Genomic DNA, 19128 nt, shown 5'->3' with positions numbered 1-19128 from the left:
GCATTCTTTTCTGAGGTAAATTGTGATCCTACATGTTTTTCATAGCCAACTGTCAACTGTCAGAAATGTAACAAAAGCTATTTTGGCTAGTGACAGGAACGTATAAAAGTTGATGTCAGTAAACAAGCTGATCAGATTGAGATCATTTTGGCCAACATGCTGCTGTAATCTGGTTAGCTGCAAATAAAGAAGTTTTTCATCACCTGAGGCAGATGTGACTCGCTTGAATTTTTTCTTCTGACAAATACCTCATAAGGATTTTCATTCTTATTGCATACCTTTGTTCGGCACTTTATTGCATACCTTGCCTAGGCCCAGACCATGACATCACTACTTGTCGGTTTTGTGCTAGGTTTAATAAGCGTACTATTAAAAGACGTTTTGATTTTGCACGACACTACTTCGGTAGGAAATTTAACTACACCATGCCATTGGAGCAACCGACTACCGGCGTGCACAAAAAACGCAGGGATAAGGACAGACAGCCCAGACCTAAGCCAGATTCCGAGGCCTCGGCTGATCCGGTCTTTGGTTCTCCGGTCCTCAATGAGGCTCCAACGCAGCCCCTGACTACCGCAGATCTGGAACCCAAGACCGCTACGGAAATTTTGACGGAATGTACAAGGCCGATGCAGCCTTTTACTTCAGGCCCTTCCGACGACTTTGCTACAAAAGACGTCAGTGCTACAGAAACGCTATCGGTTTCTGAAGGCGTTTTCAGACCGATGACTCTCACCATTAAAACGTTTTCTAAGTCGAAGACTCCTTCTAAATCTAAAAGGACTGCACTTCAGTCTCCTGTTCAAGGCCCCTTGCCTAAGAAACAGATGCTCAAAATGGCTGAAGATTTGATTTCTTTAATCAGGGGTTCCCAGCCCCCTCCTGACAAAAGGCCTAGACAAGAGGAAGATTTTGCATCCTCTGAGCAAATGTCCATTTCTTCAGACTCCTCTGAGGACCAAGACTACTACTCCTCTCCTTATGAAGATTCTGATGCTGAGGACTCTATTCCCTCAGATTCTCCTCCTGAAGACTACTCCTTTGGGGAAACTTTACACAGTATGAGGGAACATTTTCACTGGGAAGGTCAGGACTACTCTGATTCAAAGAAAAGGCTCAGAGAGTTTCTTTTACTCCCCCAACACAGACCACTTGCCATCCCACCAGTTTTGGACATTGTGGATGATGTCTATTTAGAATCCAGTTTCAACCCAGACTCTCTACCTCCTGCTCCTGCTAAGCCTGACCGATACGGAGTGCCTGATTCCCACAAATTTCTTTACAAAAGCCCTGTAGCTGACCCAGAGACTATTTCCCAGGGTCCTAAGGGGGCTAAGGCTTCTATGGTTAAAAACCCACTACCTTCTGAGAGGGGTTCCAGAGCACTAGACAGGTGGGGTAAAAAGGTTTACACCTCAGCCACACTAGCTATGAGGGCACTGAATTGTCAGTTTCACATGCTTAAGTATCAGCAATTTCTAATCTCTCAGTTAAAGCAAAGAATAACCACTCTCCCTCAACAATCTGAATTGAAAGAAGTACAGGACCTGTTGCACGCCACTGAGCAGGTGGGCAAACATACCTTACAATGTGGGTTTGATTCTTTGGAGGCCTCCTGCAGAGCAGCTGTCACTGGGTCTGTTATACGTAGGCATGCTTGGTTAAAGGAACAAACTCTGCCTGATCATGTTAAAGCAAAACTACTAGATGCTCCCTTACAGCAGGATGTTCTTTTTGGAGTTAAAGCAGAAGAAGTTTTAAAGAAAATGGAAGATAAGGCAAAATCTATGCAGACAGTCAAAGATTTCCTACAAGTACAACACCCTCGCTTCATCAGAAACTGGCCAACAAAAAATTGGTCCTTTCCAGCCACTGACAGACCACAGAGGGGTAAATACAGACACCCAAGGGGCAGAGGACAACCACAAGCCCAGTATAAACCTCGCCAATGGGGCACTACAACACAGAAGGGAGGAGAAGACAGGTCTCAATCCACCAGAAGGCAAACTCAGTGACTTGTACCTCATCTGGCCAAGCAATACTCTCTTGGCAGCCCCCTTGGGGGGGGAAACTCGCACTTTTTGCAGACAACTGGCACGTTGTCACAAAGGACAAATGGGTCCTAGACATAATTTTACGAGGATACAGATTCCACTTTCACACCTTGCCAATGAAAAGAGGAATGCCAAACCTGCCACAATCAGTGGGCAGATGCACAAAAGCAAATTACAGCTCTCATGGACATGAAAGCCATTCAACTGGTACCTACTCGAGAGCAAGGTCAAGGATTTTACTCAAGACTCCGTCTAGTGCCCAGAAAGGACAATGCCTGGAGACCAATTCTGGACCTTTCAATTCTAAACTCTTACTTACAAGTACCCAAATTCAAGATGCTAACACTACAGCAGCTACTTCCCATGTTGGGCAAGGAAGCATGGCTAGTAACGTTGGACCTCAAGGAGGCATACCTGCATGTCCCTATCAGACAAAGTTGCAGAAGATACCTCCGTTTCATTGCAGGTTCAACCCATTACCAATTCTCTGCACTGCCCTTTGGCTTATCTACTGCGCCCAGAGTTTTCACAAAATGCCTGGCACCAGTAATTGCATACTGCAGACAGAGGAATTCAAATATATTCTTACCTGGACGACTGCCTCATCCAAGCAGAAAGCAAAGACATTCTCTTACATCATCTGGCCTTTGTAAAACATCTACTAAACTGCCTGGGGTACACAGTAAACGAAAAGAAGTCAAAACTAGTACCCTCACAAAAAATGACATTCCTGGGTGCCAGCTTGAATACAACGGCCCAGAAGGCTTATCTTACGCCAGACAAGCAACTACAACTGACTCAGTATTTCAAGACAATGGCAGCAAAGACCCAATTAACTGCAAGAAAAATTCTGCAGGTTTTGGGCTTCATGGCATCTTGCATACTAATAATACCATTTGCAAAGCTGCATATGAGGAAATTACAGTGGTACCTAAAAAGTGTATGGTCTCAACACAGCCACAGCTTGGACACAATGATATCTCTCATTCCCTGCCTACAACAGGAATTTCTATGGTGGTCACAGGCATGTCACCTCAACAAGGGTCAGCCTTTCACCTTGCCCCCAGCCAGGCAAACTATCACAACAGATGCTTCAGACTATGCCTGGGGGGCACACATGGCAGGACAATGCATTCAAGGTCTATGGACTGCAGACCAAAGAAATCTGCACATAAATCAAAAAGAGATGCTAGCTGTACAGAAAGCTCTGACAGCCTTCAAGGATCTATTACATCCAGGACAACTTGCAATAAAGACGGACAACACCACAGTAATGTGGTACATAAACAAACAAGGGGGTACACATTCCTACCCTCTATGCAGGCAAGCAATGATCTTATGGAACACAGTTCTGGCCTACCAAGTCCAGTTACAAGCTCAATTCCTGCCAGGACAGAAGAGCACATTGGCAGACGACCTCAGCAGAAACATCAAAGATCCCCACGAGTGGAAACTAGATCCACAAATATTTACAATGATAACTCAAAAATGGGGCCTTCCAGACATAGATCTGTCTGCCAGTCCTCAAAACTATCAACTGACAAAATTTTGTACAAGGACATTTCACCATCAAGCTCGGAAAGTGGACGCTCTCTCTTTCAGTTGGAAAAACCTGACAGTATATGCCTTCTCTCCATTGCCTCTCCTCACAAAGGTTCTTTTGAAAGTCAAAAAGGAGAGACCACGACTGATTCTCATAGCCCCAGACTGGCCCCGCCAGCACTGATATCCACTATTGAAAAATGTGGCCCACAGCCCACCATGGATATTGTCTCATATACCCCATTTTCTCACACAACAAAACAATCAGATTCTTCACAGCCAGCTCAAAACTTTAAATCTGGCTGCATGGCAAATCAACTAAACCTCCAACCAGCTCCTCTTTCACAAGCAGTTCTGGATGTTATTCTGGAAGGAGGCCAAGCACCAGGAAGGCTTATTCAGACAAATGGAAAAGGTTTTGTGCCTGGAACCAAGCTAAAGGCCAAGACACAATTCAGCCTCACATGCCTCACATTCTACAGTATTTAGCTGAGATGTTGCACAAAGGACTTTCCTTTTCCTCAATTAAAATCCATGCTTCAGCTATTTCAGCTCACTACAACACGGATCCACCTTTATTTTCACATCCCCTTCTAAGGCAGTTCCTCAGAGGGGCAAAAAACATTAGACCACCCAGGAGAGCTCCTACACCAACATGGGACCTCAACTTTGTTCTGGAAAACTAACGCTACCTCCCTTTGAACTAGCTTTCTCTGCAGATCTTCATTTCCTATCATGGAAGACTGCCCTGCTCCTAGCAATAACTTCAGCTAGAAGAGTCTCAGAGCTACAGGCACTAATGGCAGTGGAACCTTTCCTCATTTTTCATCAAGACAGAGTTTCTCTACGAACTAATCCTTCCTTTATGCCTAAGGTGGTTTCCAGTGTAGCTTTAAATCAAACCATCCACTTACCCACCTTCTTCCCCAATCCACAGAACAAAGGTGAGAGACTCCTGCATTCCTTGGACATTCACAGGCAGCTTCGTTACTACTTGGACAAAACTAAGGCTTTCAGAAAATCTGACCAGCTCTTTGTATCCTATGCTACAGCCTCTCAAAGGAAGGCTATATCAGAGCAAACCATTTCTAAATGGATAGGTCATTGCATACGTTTCTGCTATAGTATACCCATCATGGGAAACCAGTTCCTGCTACCATTAGATCCCACTCTACCAGGGCAACACCTACCTCTACAGCCTTTCTCAGGGGGGTTCCAACCAGGGAAATTTTAGAAGCTGCAACTTGGAGTTCAGTACACACCCTTACCAAACACTATCACTTACCTCTTTACTCTAAGTCCAGGGCGGGCTTCGCCACTGCAGTTCTGCAGGGCCTTATTGCCTCCACTAACCCTCTATGATACCTCCCCACCTACCTTAGCTTTGGGATTCAACCCAAGTGTGATGACTGCAGCAGGGTAACACGATGAACATAGTACAGTTTTGTACCTACCATAAATGTAGATGTTCGAGTGTTCACCCTGCTGCAGTCCAGGTTACCCTCCCTCCATCCCCTCTGTTCTACTGGCTAAATCTCTTCTATGCCTTACTGATGTATTTGCTTATAGCTGAAGGGATTTTGTGTTTATGCAGTGGTTACTCCATTTGGTACTAATTCTGACCACCTTTTTGGGGGCACCTGACATCTGGGGCAAGAAAAACTGAAGAAAATGGTGTCAGTTGCATTATATATACCCCTGGTGCACTGACGTCAGGGAAGAGGCGACAGCAACCGGCGCCGGACCAAGACTTTGGAATTCCGGCCGACTGCCGGACCGCCTGACAACAGGATAACCCAAGTGTGATGACTGCAGCAGGGTGAACACTCTAACATCTACATTTATGGTAGGTACAAAACTGTACTTTCCGACTCCTTCCTCTGTTGTTGGAGCCAGCCCTGCTGTGATCTCTCTGCATCTCCCCACAACAAAAAGTGCAGCAGGTTCTTTGCCTTAATCCCCCTCAGGGGGAGTCAACAAGAGATACTCTAGTCCATTTTTGCCCTCTGGTCTCCTTTATACTTATCTGTAGTTACTTCTGGTTCCAAAATTCATGCAGAAAGTATTTTGGTTAAGAGCTCTGTTATCCTCATTGGCCCCTTTTGGCCTTGCCAAGAGTGGTTCCCCTTCCTTAATTCTCATCTTCGATATCTTCCATGGATACTGGAATCCAGTCCAGACCATCTCTTGAATCCCCCGGGGATGAAGCATTCCAATATTTCAGGCCTCAAACTAACTGCATGATTTCTCCAATTCCATTGTTAACTAGACAACGCAGGCTACCTCCCCATACAATAAATACATTTATCTTCCCAGAAAGCCTCTTCAAGGAAGATCTGCAATAGTAAATAGAAAAGATTTTCTATTTGGTCTCTTCAGAAGGAACTTGATAATTTCACTGTTCTTATATCTTCCATTCTGGAATTTTTAGCATTTATTTTCCAGAAAGGTGCTTGTTTCTTTGCAAAATACAGTTAGCCATATCTATTTTTTACTTAGGAGAAAAAGCTGCCTTTTTAGCAAGGCTTTTGTAAAGGGCACATTCTTACTTAGCCCTCCAGTGAGTGATCTGTCACCTCCTTGGGATTTAACTGTCATACTTCAGGGGTTGACCCAACAACCCTATGAACCATCAGCAAAATCTGATTTAAAATTCTTGTTTTGGAAAACACTATTTCTAGTAGCTATTACATCTACGAGATGAATTTATGAACTCCAGGCTCTAGCTTCCAAATCCCCTTGCATTGTTTTTCACAAAGACAGTTACTTTAGATCTCTCTACCTTAATTTTTCAAATAAGGGAGAGTACATGCTGTATCTTTTAGAATGTACATGGACAGCTATGCTTTTATCTGCACAAGACAAAAGATTTCAGGAAATCAGAACAACCTTTGGGTTATCTGCCTGCAGGTAGCCCTCAGCCAGCCTGAATACAAGAATCTTGGATTCCTGCGTTGGCTGCTGTCTCCTCTTCCATGACGTCAAGTTGTCAGGGGTATAAAACATGCAGGCGATGCCATTACACCAGTTTTTCTTGCCGCGCGGTGCCCGAAGCAGAAGCAATTTGCAAGTGCCGGTCAGCCGACTCCTGAAATTTTCGTTCTCAAGTTTCAGAACCGAAGTCTTCAAGCAAGCTAAGTACCCCGTTGGGGATCTTTTTTCTTGCTCTTGCCCGATGGCAGGAAAAGTTAACAATTGTCTTACCTGTGGTAAGCAAATACCTCATAAAGATTTTCATTTGTACTGTATTCCTTGCTTAGGCCCAGACCATGACGTCCCTCGCTGTCGGTTTTGTGCCTTATTCAACCCTTGAACTATTCGTCGTCGGTCTATTTTTGCAGCAAATTATTTTGGTACTCTGTACAACTATCCAGTAATGGCTTCGGTAAGCTATCCGACTTCCGATATTCCAAAAAAAGTAAGGATAAAGACAGAGACAGACCGCATAGGTCCAAAACTGCCGATAACGCTTCCGTTATGTTAGTCACCAGTTCGCCAGTACTCAGTGAGGTGCTTTCGCAGCCCCTGATACACGCTACTTCAGATTCGTAGGCCTCTACTGAGACCCATTCAGAGTCCGGTATGCTGCAATATGCTTCTACGATTATGGAACCTGTGCATGTCTATACCTTGGATGGGTCTAGAGCCACTGTTCAGGCACTAGCTTCTGAGGGTGTATTCAGGCCTGCAGACTTGCATTTTAAACCGACACCATCTTCTTCATCCAGGCCTAAAACTCGACCCACGCCTAGAAAACTGACATCCAAACTGCATGGTAAGACCCATATGCCTAAAAAACAAAGGCTTAGAATAGCTGAAGACCTTATTGCTTTAATTATGGAAAGCCAGCCTCCCCCCCTCTAAGAGACCTAGAACTGATTTTCCTTCTGATTCTTCTGAACAGGATTCTGATATTTCTGTTTCTTCTGATTACCAGGATTTGCCCTTATCTACCTGTGAGGATTCTGATGCAGAGGATTCTATTCCCTCTGCTTCCTCTCCAGAAGATTTTTCATTTGGTAAAACCTTGCACACTCTTAGGGAGCATTTCCGCTGGGAAAGCCAGGATTTCTCTGACTCCAAAAAGAGGCTTAGGGAATTCTTACTCCTTCCTCAACACAGGCCTTTAGCTACCCCTCCTGTTTTGGACATTCTAGGTGATGCTTTCTTGGAATCTAGCCTGTCCCCAGACACTATACCTCCAGCTCATAGAAAACCTGACAGGTATTACTGAGTACCTGACTCTCACAAGTTCCTCATCAAGAATCCTACTACGGATCCAGAGACCATTTCCCAAGGTCCAAAGGGCATTAAGGCTACTGTTGCCAAAAATCCTACCCCTTCTGATAGAGATTCTAGAGCCTTGGACAGATGGGGTAAGAAGGTATACACTTCTGCTACTTTGGCCATTAGGGCTTTAAATTGCCAGTTTCATATGTTAAAGTAGCAGCAGCATATTATGGGACTACTTAAGCAGAAAAGGATGTTGATTCCTGACCTTGCTGAACACACAGAATTACAGGATTTAATGCATTCTGCTGAACAAGTTGGTAAACTTACTTTGCAATGTGGTTTTGATTCTTTAAAAGCATCTTGCAGGGCTGCTGTCACTGGGTCTGTACTTAGAAGGCATGCTTGGCTTAAGGAGCAAAACTTGCTAGGTCATGTTAAAGCTAAATTACTGGATGCTCCCTTAAACCAAGACCGCCTATTTGGCAACAAAGCAAAAGTCCTCAAAAAGATGGAGGAAAAAGCTAAATCTATGCAAACTGTTAACGATTTCCAGCAAGTACAGCCTCCCAGATTTAGTAGGCATTGGCTTTCAAAGAATTGGTCCTTTCTAGTCTCTTCCAGGCCTTCTCAGTCCAAACCCAGGAACAGCAGACCACCTAGGTTGCAGTCTCAGGCTCTACAGAGGCCTAAGCAGTGGGGGGCTCCCACTTCCAAAGCAGCAAGTAGTAAAACACCCCCTATGTCACAATGACTTAACCGTAACCCTCCCAAGCCCTGCTCAACTGCCTGCTCCCTTAGGAGGGACGCTCGCCCTGCATGCAAAAAACTGGGAACTCATTACCTAGGACAAATTGGGTTTAAATATAGTTTCCCAAGGATACAGTTTCCACTGCCACACCCTACCAACCCCAAACGGTTGGCCAGACCTACCCTCAAATCACTGGGCAGAGGCTCAACAGCAGGTTCTGTCTCTTCTAAGTATCAGGGCTATTCAACATGTCCTAGCAGAAGAAAGGGGACAAGGTTTTTATTCAAGACTTTTCCTGGTACCCAGAAAAGACAGCTCCTGGCATCCTATCCTGGACCTCTCTGTTCTAAACACCTTTTTAGTAATCCCAAAATTCAAAATGCTAACACTTCAACAGCTGCTTTCCTATGCTAGGTAAAGATGCCTGGTTGGCAACCTTAGACTTAAAGGAAGCTTACCTACACATTCCAATAAGGGAATTTTGCAAGAAATTCCTACGCTTCAGGGCAGGCTACATGCACTATCAGTTCTCTGCATTTCCCTTTGGCTTATCTACTGTGCCCAGGGTTTTCATAAAGTGTTTAGCTCCAGCCATTGCATTTTGCAGGCAGAGAAATATTCAAATATACCCATACCTGGACGATTGTCTGATTCAGGCAGAAAGCCATGACTTGCTATTAAAACATATGGCATTCGTACAGAAGCTTCTGTCCTGACTGGAGTACACCATAAACGAAAAGAAATCTGGGAGCAAGCTTGAACACAACTTCCCATATGGCTTTCCTCATTCCAGAGAAACAAGTTTATTTGACAACCTACTTCAAACTACTGGCCACAAAGACCCAGCTATCTGCAAGGAAAATTCTGCAAGCCCTGGGGTTCATGGCCTCTTGCATTCTACTAATTGCATATGCAAGACTGCATATGGGGAAACTACAATGGTGTCTAAAAATCCTGTGGTGTCAACATTCTCAGGACCTGGAATCAATGATTCCTATCATTCCTTGTATAAAGACAGTTCCTTTGGTGGGCAGAGGCCTGCTACCACAACAAGGGGCTCCCTTTCACTTTACCCCCTGCTGCCCAAACCATAACAACAAATGCAGCAGACTGTGCATGGAGGCTCACTTGGCAGAGCAGTGCATTCAGGGCAAATGTAACCCGAGTCAGATGCACCTGCATATCAACCAAAAAGAAATGTTAGCTGTACAGAATTCCCTGACAGCCTTCAAAGACCACATTCTTCCAGGACAATTATTGGTAAAGACAGACAACACCACAGTTATGTGGTACATAAACAAGCAGGGGGAACCCACTCATACCCTCTCTGCAGACTGGCAATGGGTCTTTAAAACACAGCCTTGAGCTACCAAGAGCACCTACAAGTTCAATTCACTGGCAGATGACCTAAGCAGAAATTTCATGGAACCACACGAATGGAAACTGGAACCAAAAATATTCAACCTCTTGAGGAACAAATGGGGGACTCCAGAGATAGACCTGTTTGCCTCCCCTCAGAACTACCAATTGGGCAAATTCTGCACAAGGACTCCTCACATTCAAGCTTGGGAAAGCAGATGCCCTGTCCTTTACCTGAGAAAGCCTTTCGGTGTATGCCTTTCCCCCTCTGCCTCTCCTCTCGAAGGTTCTGCTAAAGATCAAACAGGACAAGCCAAGGACAATACTGATTGCACTAGATTGGCCATGCCAGCATTGGTACCCCCTCTTGCGCAGTATGATAATGCTGGAGCCATGGCACCTACCTCAGACACCTTCCCTGCTGTCCCAGCAGGAGGGCCAGATTCTGCACTCTCAGCTTCAAACCCTGAACCTTGCAGCCTGGCTAATTCCTTGAGCTCTTCAATAGTATCCCTCAGTAAGCAGGTGCTAGATGTCATTCTGGAAGCAAGGAGGCCTAGTACTAGAAAATCTTAAGCTGAAAAGTGGAAAAGATACTGTTCCTGGAGCCAGACTCAGGGGATGGGCACAACGGTGCCCAGCTTACTTCATATTCTTCAGTACTTAACAGAAATGCTCCACAAGGGCCTACCCTTCTCGTCAATTAAAATTCATGCCTCTGCCATTTCAGCACATTATAATACTGAACCACCCCTCTTCTCTCACCCCTTGCTAAAGCAATTCCTCAGAGGGGCCAAAAATTTAAGACACCCCCAGGCGAGCCCCTACTCCAGCCTGGGACCTTAATTTGAAAAAGCTCACTGTCCCTCCATCTGAACCAGCTGCAACTGCAGAGTTGAAATTCCTTTCTTGGAAAACAGCCTTCCTTCTAGCCATCACTTCAGCAAGAAGAGTGTCTGAATTTCAGGCCCTCATGGCAGTGGAGCCCTTCATTATCTTCCATGCAGACAGGGTTTCCCTCAGCACCAACCCTTCCTTTATGCCCAAGGTGGTGTCTAGTGTGGCCCTAAATCAGTCCATTCATTTGCCTACTTTTTTCCCTGAATCCACAAAACAAAGGAGAATGAATACTGCACTCTTTGGACATGCACAGACAACAGATTTTATTTGGACAGGACTAAGCCTCTCCGAAAATCTGAACAGCTGCTAGTTGGCTTTGCTGCAGGGGCAGATGGGAAGGCCATTTCAAAGCAAACCAATTCTAAATGGATAACCCATTGCATTCATTTCTGGTATAAGCACCATGGAAAATCTACCCCACAGGGGATTAGATTACATTCCACCAGGGCTGCATCTACCTCTACAGCCTTCCTCAGAGGAGTCCCTACCATGACATCCTAGAAGCTGCTACCTGGAGTGCTGTACATGCCTTCACCAAGCATTACCACATGCCTATTTTTTTTTTTCTAAATCCAAAGATGGTTTTCCCACTGCAGTCTTGTAGGTCTTAATACTCTCTAACTTCCTCCTCCCTTCCTTAGCTTTGGGAATCAACCCAAATGTAATGACTGCAACAGTGAAACACGAGAACATAATACAGTTGTATGTACACGTACCATAAATGTAGATGTTCAAGTGTATTCACTGTTGCAGTCCTGGTTACCCTCCCTCCAGCTCCCTGACTTCTCTTGGCTCTACCTTTCCATTTTGTTTGGTGTATTTAAGCTTTCTGGTGTATTTGCGTTTTGATGGAGGTGTAACATAACATATAATTGCTTCCCATTGTGGGGGCACCTGACATCTGGGGCAAGAAAAACTGATGTAATAGCATTGGCTGCATGGTTTATACCCCTGACGTCATGGAAAAAGAGACAGCAGCCAATGCAGGAATCCAAGACTCAGGTATTCAGGCCCAAATGTAATGACTGCAACAGTGAATACACTCGGACATCTACATTTTTGCTAAGTGTACACAACTGTACTGTCTCTCCCTATCAAAACCTGCTAAAGCGCATTCTACTAGGTCCATAGCAACTTTTTCCACCTTCTTGTCTAGGACTTCCATTGATGACATTAATGCAACATTTACTTGTTCTAATGCTCGTACCTTAATTGGTCATTACAAACTAGATTTGACGTCTAGAAGCAGAGCTGCTTTGGACTTAGCAGTTCTCCAGAATATCCTTTGATGAGGGCCACCCAAGATTCGTGTTGCTGGGGACTCTGCCCCATACGTTTGGGAAGAATGAGAAGGACAGTATCAGATATTAAAGTTATGTAGTCACCATAACTACATATCTGTGTTGTCCATTTTCATTCATCCTGAATTTCCCTGCTTCCCCCTTCCGTTCAACTTCTTGCGTGTCCTCATTGATATTGTGGAACCCCTTTGTTCCAGGTTTGAGTCCTAGCTTGCTGTTCTTTCCTTTTTCTTGCTCTATCTTAGGATCTATAACGCAGTAAACTCAGTAGGATGGATTGCTAGTTGACTTTGGGGCATCTTGGGTAGAAGGAAGAGCTGAAAAGAGTTTGGTCCAAAGTCTAGTGTATGCGGCTGATTTGGATCTGAGGTTGGAACCATTATACATTGAAGAATGAAAATGGGCAACACAGATGTGTAGTTCTGGTGAGTACATAATTTAATATTTTGTTTTTGGTACCTTCATTGCTGACCCTTAGTATAAAGAAACATTTTTTTTTATCATCATTTATCCACTCCTTCGCAAAGGGTATTGATTATTTACTTTGGTTTGTTTCAGCTTTTATGTTTGATAGGAGAAGCCTTTGATGATGCTAGTGATGATGTTTGTGGAGCTGTTATCAATGTTCGAACAAAAGGAGATAAAATAGCAATATGGACTACTGAATGTGAGAACAGAGAAGCAATCATGCATATAGGGTGAGTAATATAGGCACATTAGGTGTGACTTTAATCTTAGTTTTTGATTGCTACATGGCATGTCATCAGTACACTTAATAATAGATTTGTGGCAATCTTTGTAATATGTTTCATCTTATTTTTCCTAGTACTGTTTTTTTCCTGCAGTTTTTTCCCCAAGAAATTACCCGTCAGCTGAATTAAGGACATGACAAAGGAGTTACTTCTCCAAATATGTAGATTATATAAAAGCGGTATTTCCTTTTAACATATTCATTTCTTCTCACCACTTCAAAGCTTTTGGGGCACATGGCTGCATTTCCTACTTGGAGATTTAGTGCATCATTCTGGCCAAAAAGTCTAGTTAATGATACTTAAATCTTTACCATTTTTTATACTGTGAGAAAGTAGTCCCGTGTTAGACCTCAGTTCTTTGTTGTCTAATCATTTCCCCACTTATGTCAGTTGTGTGCTTGTGGTAAATAGATTGATTCTAAAGGTTTTCAATCTTAATGCATTTTTTTCCTGTCTTTGGGTTTTGCAAGATGCAGGTAACAGGAAACCGCAAATGGAGACCTAAATCAGGTAAGACTGAGAGCATCAAGTCAGTTTTACAGAAGAAACCTTGTAGATGAGTGAGAAGGAAAAGAAGCAAAGATGAAACCAATGTATTTTTTTCTTCTGTGACAAACTAACAAGAACTTTAGTGGAAGTTGGCTGAAAAAGAAAATGGGAGAAAAAAATCCACCTTGCATAATAGTTTGCCCACAGTAGGCAAAATGAAGTCACTTAAAGTGGCTCCAAAGAGCCGTACTCTGTCATAAGAGGAGACTTGTTAGAGTCCTTTTCACCAGAAGAGATGTAGGATAAACCAGTTAAGAAACAGTAAATTTCTGCATTTGAACGTTGGAAACCTTCAAAGGCAAGGGAACTAGTAGAAGTTGTTTCATATAATTTCTTCTTGATATACAATCGTAACTGAACATGTCCAACTTGTCATCCTTAGCCAGACCACCTTTATTTCACATGTCAGTGCCAGTACTGGGGGTAGTATAGGGTTTAGTAAGAGTACAGTAAAGTCAAGTCTTGATTCAGAGCAGCTTGATCACTGCAGCTTATTCATACACTGTATCCAGTGATAAGTCCTGTATGTTGTGATGAGTGTTAAACTGTTATTTATTTATTTATTTTTGTGGTTTAATAAAATCCTTGGGTTTGTACTTGCTGTCTTCTGGGTTCTTCAAGCTGGTCCATATTTGTGCAATTTTGGTTAGGTTACAAGTTTGGGCCTGCACTTCTGCTGTTATTACTGGGAGTTGTTTCTCCAGATCTTCAAAGAGAAAAAAAAATCACTGCCACTTTTTTCTTGGCACTAGATTGAGATATCTTTGGATGTAGATGATTACCAGCAGTCATCCTCCTCCCATCCAAACAGCAGAGATGAAGTACTGGCTTTTTGGCATAAAGAAATTAACCTCTGACTGCATCCCTTGCAGCCAGGATTTGATGAGTGGGTTGGGCACTAGAGGAACTAACTGGGTAGGATAGACGTCCGCAGCCTTCATTGACTTAACCCAAATTGGGAGAAAGAATAGTTGTCAGCCTGCAACAAGACTGACACCTAGCTGTGTCAGGGTATGACAAGTAGACTACAGTAAAGTAGAGTATGTGTTCTTTAGCCAAGGAATATGTCCATGTCCATGTCCAGCAGCATGCTTGGCATTGGGTCCATATTGTAGGATTCCTGTATGCAAACAGCTTCTGAGAGTAAAGGCTAGACTAAGAAGAAAAAAATCCTTCCACCTCCTTATCGGATCAGACACATGCATCCTTATATGCTGCCATGTTATGTCCCAACATCTGGACAGTGTCCAACCTTAAATGTAGGTGACTTCAGCTTTGGGTGGATGAAAGCAGATCACAGGCTTTTGGATCAAAGGTGGCCCCAGATGCAAGTATAATTTGTGTGGAGACAGTGGGAAGATGAAGAAAATTACCTGCTTTCATCACCTTTTGATGTAGGTTTGTCTAGTCAGCATTCTCAGATGGGAAAGTGCCAGATTGTGTGCAGGCTTAGATGCAAAGGTTTAATGAAAGACAGCAGAGAATGGTGTCAGCTTTGGGAGAAACAGGTGTGGTGATCATGTTTCACTGTTGCAATCATCACCTGTGGGGTTAACCTTGCTGTGGTAGCGCTCGGCCGGCCCAAATACCAGAGTCGGTGTTTTTCTGCGTCTGCAGCAGTCGCCTGTAGTCTGATGTCAGGTTGCCAGTGCTATATAGTAAGGCAGCTGATGTCATTACATCAGCCTTTCTTGACGTGGAGCCCGTAGCAGAAGCAGCTTGCACGAGTGCCGGTCGGTTGCTACCAGAGTTTGAATTTCAGCTGAAAACCTCTAAAGGCAAGTACCCCGTTGGGGACCCTTTTTTCTTGCACCAACTGATGCCCGAAAAAGTTAACAGTTGTATCGCCTGTGGAAAGCAGATCACACACTAAGATTTCCATTCTTACTGCGAGACTTGTTTAGGCCCAGACCTCGACGTTCCCCGTTGCCAGTTCTGTGCCCTCTTTAATGCGAGCACCATTCGCAGTAGAGCTCTTATTGTAGACAGTTTGTGTTCCGTCTTCGCATTCCGATATGGCATCCGTCAGCCAACAGTCCATGGATATTCCGGAAAAACGTAGAGATAAAGATAGAGACAGATCACACAAGGCGAAGCCTTCCGACGACGCTACCGCTAAGCAGGTTGCCAGTTCTCCGGAATTCACTGAGGTGCTTTTGCAGTCCTTGATGCAGAATTTGATATCTGCGAGATTCGATATCTCCACAGGCCTCTACCGAGACACTTTCAGAGTCTGGTATGCCGCAGAGATTTTCTTAGTCTTCCGAGCCTTTGGCTGTCTCTGCCTTGGTTGGGTCCAGAGCCATGACGCAGCCACTGGGTTCCTAGGAGGCCTTTCGCACTACTGAATCTAGACAAAAAAACGACGTCTTCTCATCCGACTACCGTTTCTCTTAGATCGACAGATTTTATCAGGCCTAGGAGCCAGGCCACCCCTAGAAAATCTGCTTCTAGCCACCAACTTGCTCCTGCTCCTCCACCCCAAGCACAAATGCTTAAAATGGCGTAGGATCTCATCTCCCTTACCTGTTTTAGTCAAGGGATAACTTCTAAAAGAAAAAGGCACCCTTCTCCAGAAATTATGACAGAACAGAATTCTGAGGAATCTGACTATTCAGATTTTGAAGAACAGCAACCAACCTCTGACTGCTTATGAGGATTCAGATGCAGAAGAATCCATCCCTTCTGCCTCCCCTCCAGAGGACCTTTCCTTCAAGGAAACCCTTCACACCCTCAGGGAACATTTCCAGTGGGAATCTCAGGACTTCCCCCAGTCTAAGAAAAGACTTGGAGAGTTTCTGGACCTGCCCCAGCACAGACCCCTGGCCACCCCCACCCCCACCCCCATTTTAGAAGTGGTGGATGATGTTTTCCATGAATCCAGCTTAGCCCCTGACGCCGTCCCACCTGCTCCCAGTAAACCTGACAGGTATTACAGAGTACCGGATTCTCACAAATACCTGTACAGAATTCCTGCTGCAGACCGAGAGGTAGTTACACAGGGGCCTAAAGGAGCTGACTAGTTCTGCCAAGAATCCTATTCCTTCTGACAAGGATTCCAGAGTTCTGGACAGATGGGGTAAAAAAGTGTACACTTCTGCAGCTTCAGCTATCAGAGCACTCAGTTGTCAGTTCCATATGTTAGAATATCAGCAACGCACTTTGGAACAATTAAAACAAAAGATTTCTACCTTTCCTGACTGTGCCAATTCAAAAGAGTTGGCAGTTTTACTGCACTCTGCTTGACAAGTGGCCAAACACTCATTACACTGTGGATATGATGCCCTAGAAGCCTCTGACAGGGTAGCAGTAACAGGATCTGTCATTAGGAGACATGCATGGCTGAAGGAACAACCTCTCCCTGAACATGTCAAGTCTAAACTTATTGATGCACCCCTGGATAAGAAGCGTGTTTGGAGGAAAAGCAGAGGAGGTGCTTAAAAAGATGGAAGACAAAGCAAAATCTATACAAACAGTAAAAAAATTCCTTCAGGTTCAACCTCCCAGGTTCAGCAGGAACTTTCTCTCTAAGCACTGGTCCTTCCCTGCACCTAGCAAACAGTGCCAAAGTAAGCCCCGCAGGGACAGACCATCCAGGCTGCTATCCCATGGCCAGCAGAGGAGCAAACAGTGGACCACATCCGCCCCTAAGGCAGGGAGTTCTAAGCCACCCTTCTATGGCAAAAATTCACAGACACCCCATCTGACCTCCTGTCACTCACCAAAAACTAGGAGAAAGGCTCTCCCTCTTCAAACAGAATTGGCTTTCTGTAACAAAGGACCAAATGGGTCTTTAAGATCATTTTTCAGGGATACAAATTCTCTTTCAGCAAACTTCCAATTCCAAGGGGGTACCTAAACTTACCTCCAAATCAGTGGGCAGGGTCATTGAAACAGGTCCAAACTGTCATATCCCAGGGGGCAGTAGAACCGGTCCCCCCGATCAAGTAGGCAAAGGCTTTTATTCCAGACTATTCCTTTCTCCCAGAAAGAGAGGGCACCTGGCACCCCATCCTGGATCTATCCATTCTGAATACCTCCCTGGTGGTCCCCAGTTTCAAAATGCTCACTTTGCAGCAGCAGCTGCTGCTGCTTATGCTAATAAAAAATGCCTGGCTAGTGACCCTAGACCTAAAAGATGCCTACCTCCACATCCCCATAAGAGAACAGGAAATTCCTGTGCTTCAGAGCAGGATCACAACACTTTCAGTTCTCTGCACTGCCCTTTGGCTTATCTACTGCACCCAGAGTATTCACCCAATGCTTAGCCCCGGCCATAGCATTTTGCAGACAAAGAAATATTCAGATTTACCCTTATCTGGATGACTGCCTCATTCAGGCAGTGTGCAAAGAAAAGCTGCTCCAGGACCTTCTTGTTGTCACATCCCTCCTAACTTCCCTAGGGTTCACCATCAACGAGAAGAAATCAAAGCAAACCCCCCACCAGGAAGATCATTTTCTTGGGAGCTCCACTAGATACAGCATCCCAAATGGCCTTCCTATCCCAGAAAAGCAGAGCTTCCTGCCTCTTTACTTTACCCAGATGGCTTCCAGAAGTCCCCTCACCGCGAGGAAATTCCTGCAAGTCCTGGGATACACAGCATCTTGCATCCTTCTAACTTTTCTGGCCAGGCTTCAAATGAGAAAACTTTAGTGGTACCTAAAGAACCTTTGGTGTCAGCACTCTGAGTCTCTAGAGACCTCTCTTCCTCTGATCCCATATATAAAGGCAGAGTTTCTCTGGTGGGCAGAGGCCTGTGCCAAGAACAAGGGTCTTCCCTTCATTCAACGCCCTACCGGCCAGACCATCACCACCGACACCTCAGACATTGCTTGGGGTGCTCACCTAGCAGGCAGGTGCACCCAAGGTCTTTGGGATGCCCAGCACCTCCAGTTACACATCAGTCAGAAAGAAATGATGGCAGTACAAAAGGCTCTGACATCCTTCAAACCCCTCCTCAGGCCAGCGGTCCTCCTTATAAAAACAGACAACACCACAGTAATGTGGTATATCAACAAACGGGGGGGACCCAATCTTACCCACTGTGCAGACTAGCCATGAACCTCTGGCTGACAGCCACCTTCATGGGTCTGCACCTAATTGCCCAATACCAACCAGGGGTCAACAACACTCTGGCAGACCACTTAAGCAGAAACTTACTGGACCCCCACGGATGGCAGCACCACAGGGAAATCTTTCTGCAAATCACTCAGGAGTGGGGGACTCCGAGGGTGGATCTCTTTCCTTCTCACCTCAACCACCAGCTGCAAAAGTTCTGTTCCAGGGAGTATCACCTCCTAGCATGGAAGGTGGATGCCTTGACCTTCCCATGGAACTCACTCTTTGTGTACGTGTTCCCTCCTCTGCCTTTAATTCCCAAGGTACTGATCAAAATAAGGGTGGAGAGACCAAAGGGCATTCTCATTGTTCCAGATTGGCCTGGCAGCATTGGTACCCCTTACTGCGCAGCCTGATCTTACAGTCCCCCAAGCAGCTTCCCCTGATCTCAGACCTTTTGACCCAGGTGAGGGGGGAGATACTGCATCCAGATTTGCAGAGTCTCAGTCTTTCAGCATGGATCATACCTTAAAAGCTGACAAAGTCCCTGTTAAGCAAACGGGTCCTAGACATTATCACAGAAGCCAGAAGGCCCAGCACCAGAAAATCTTATGTAGGGAAATGGAAAAGA

The 19128-nt window shown here is 44.8% G+C and overlaps 1 protein-coding gene across 2 annotated transcripts in view; it reads left to right on the top strand.

Moving 5' to 3' along the window:
* The window catches only part of LOC122793195 (eukaryotic translation initiation factor 4E-like), an 891923-nt gene that overhangs the window by 676404 nt on the left and 196391 nt on the right, over positions 1-19128 (top strand). For both annotated transcript variants that reach the window (XM_044061026.1, XM_044061025.1), the window contains one exon: positions 12696-12835. In XM_044061026.1, coding sequence (XP_043916961.1) covers positions 12696-12835 — 140 coding nt within the window. The remainder of the gene's footprint in view (positions 1-12695; positions 12836-19128) is intronic.

Source organism: Protopterus annectens, chromosome 2.part0 (assembly GCF_019279795.1).
Source record: "Protopterus annectens isolate FY-2018-M chromosome 2.part0, PAN1.0, whole genome shotgun sequence".
Lineage (NCBI taxonomy): Eukaryota > Metazoa > Chordata > Ceratodontiformes > Protopteridae > Protopterus > Protopterus annectens.
Note: the sequence above shows the minus strand (reverse complement) of the source record. Positions and strands in the feature narration are given on the sequence as shown.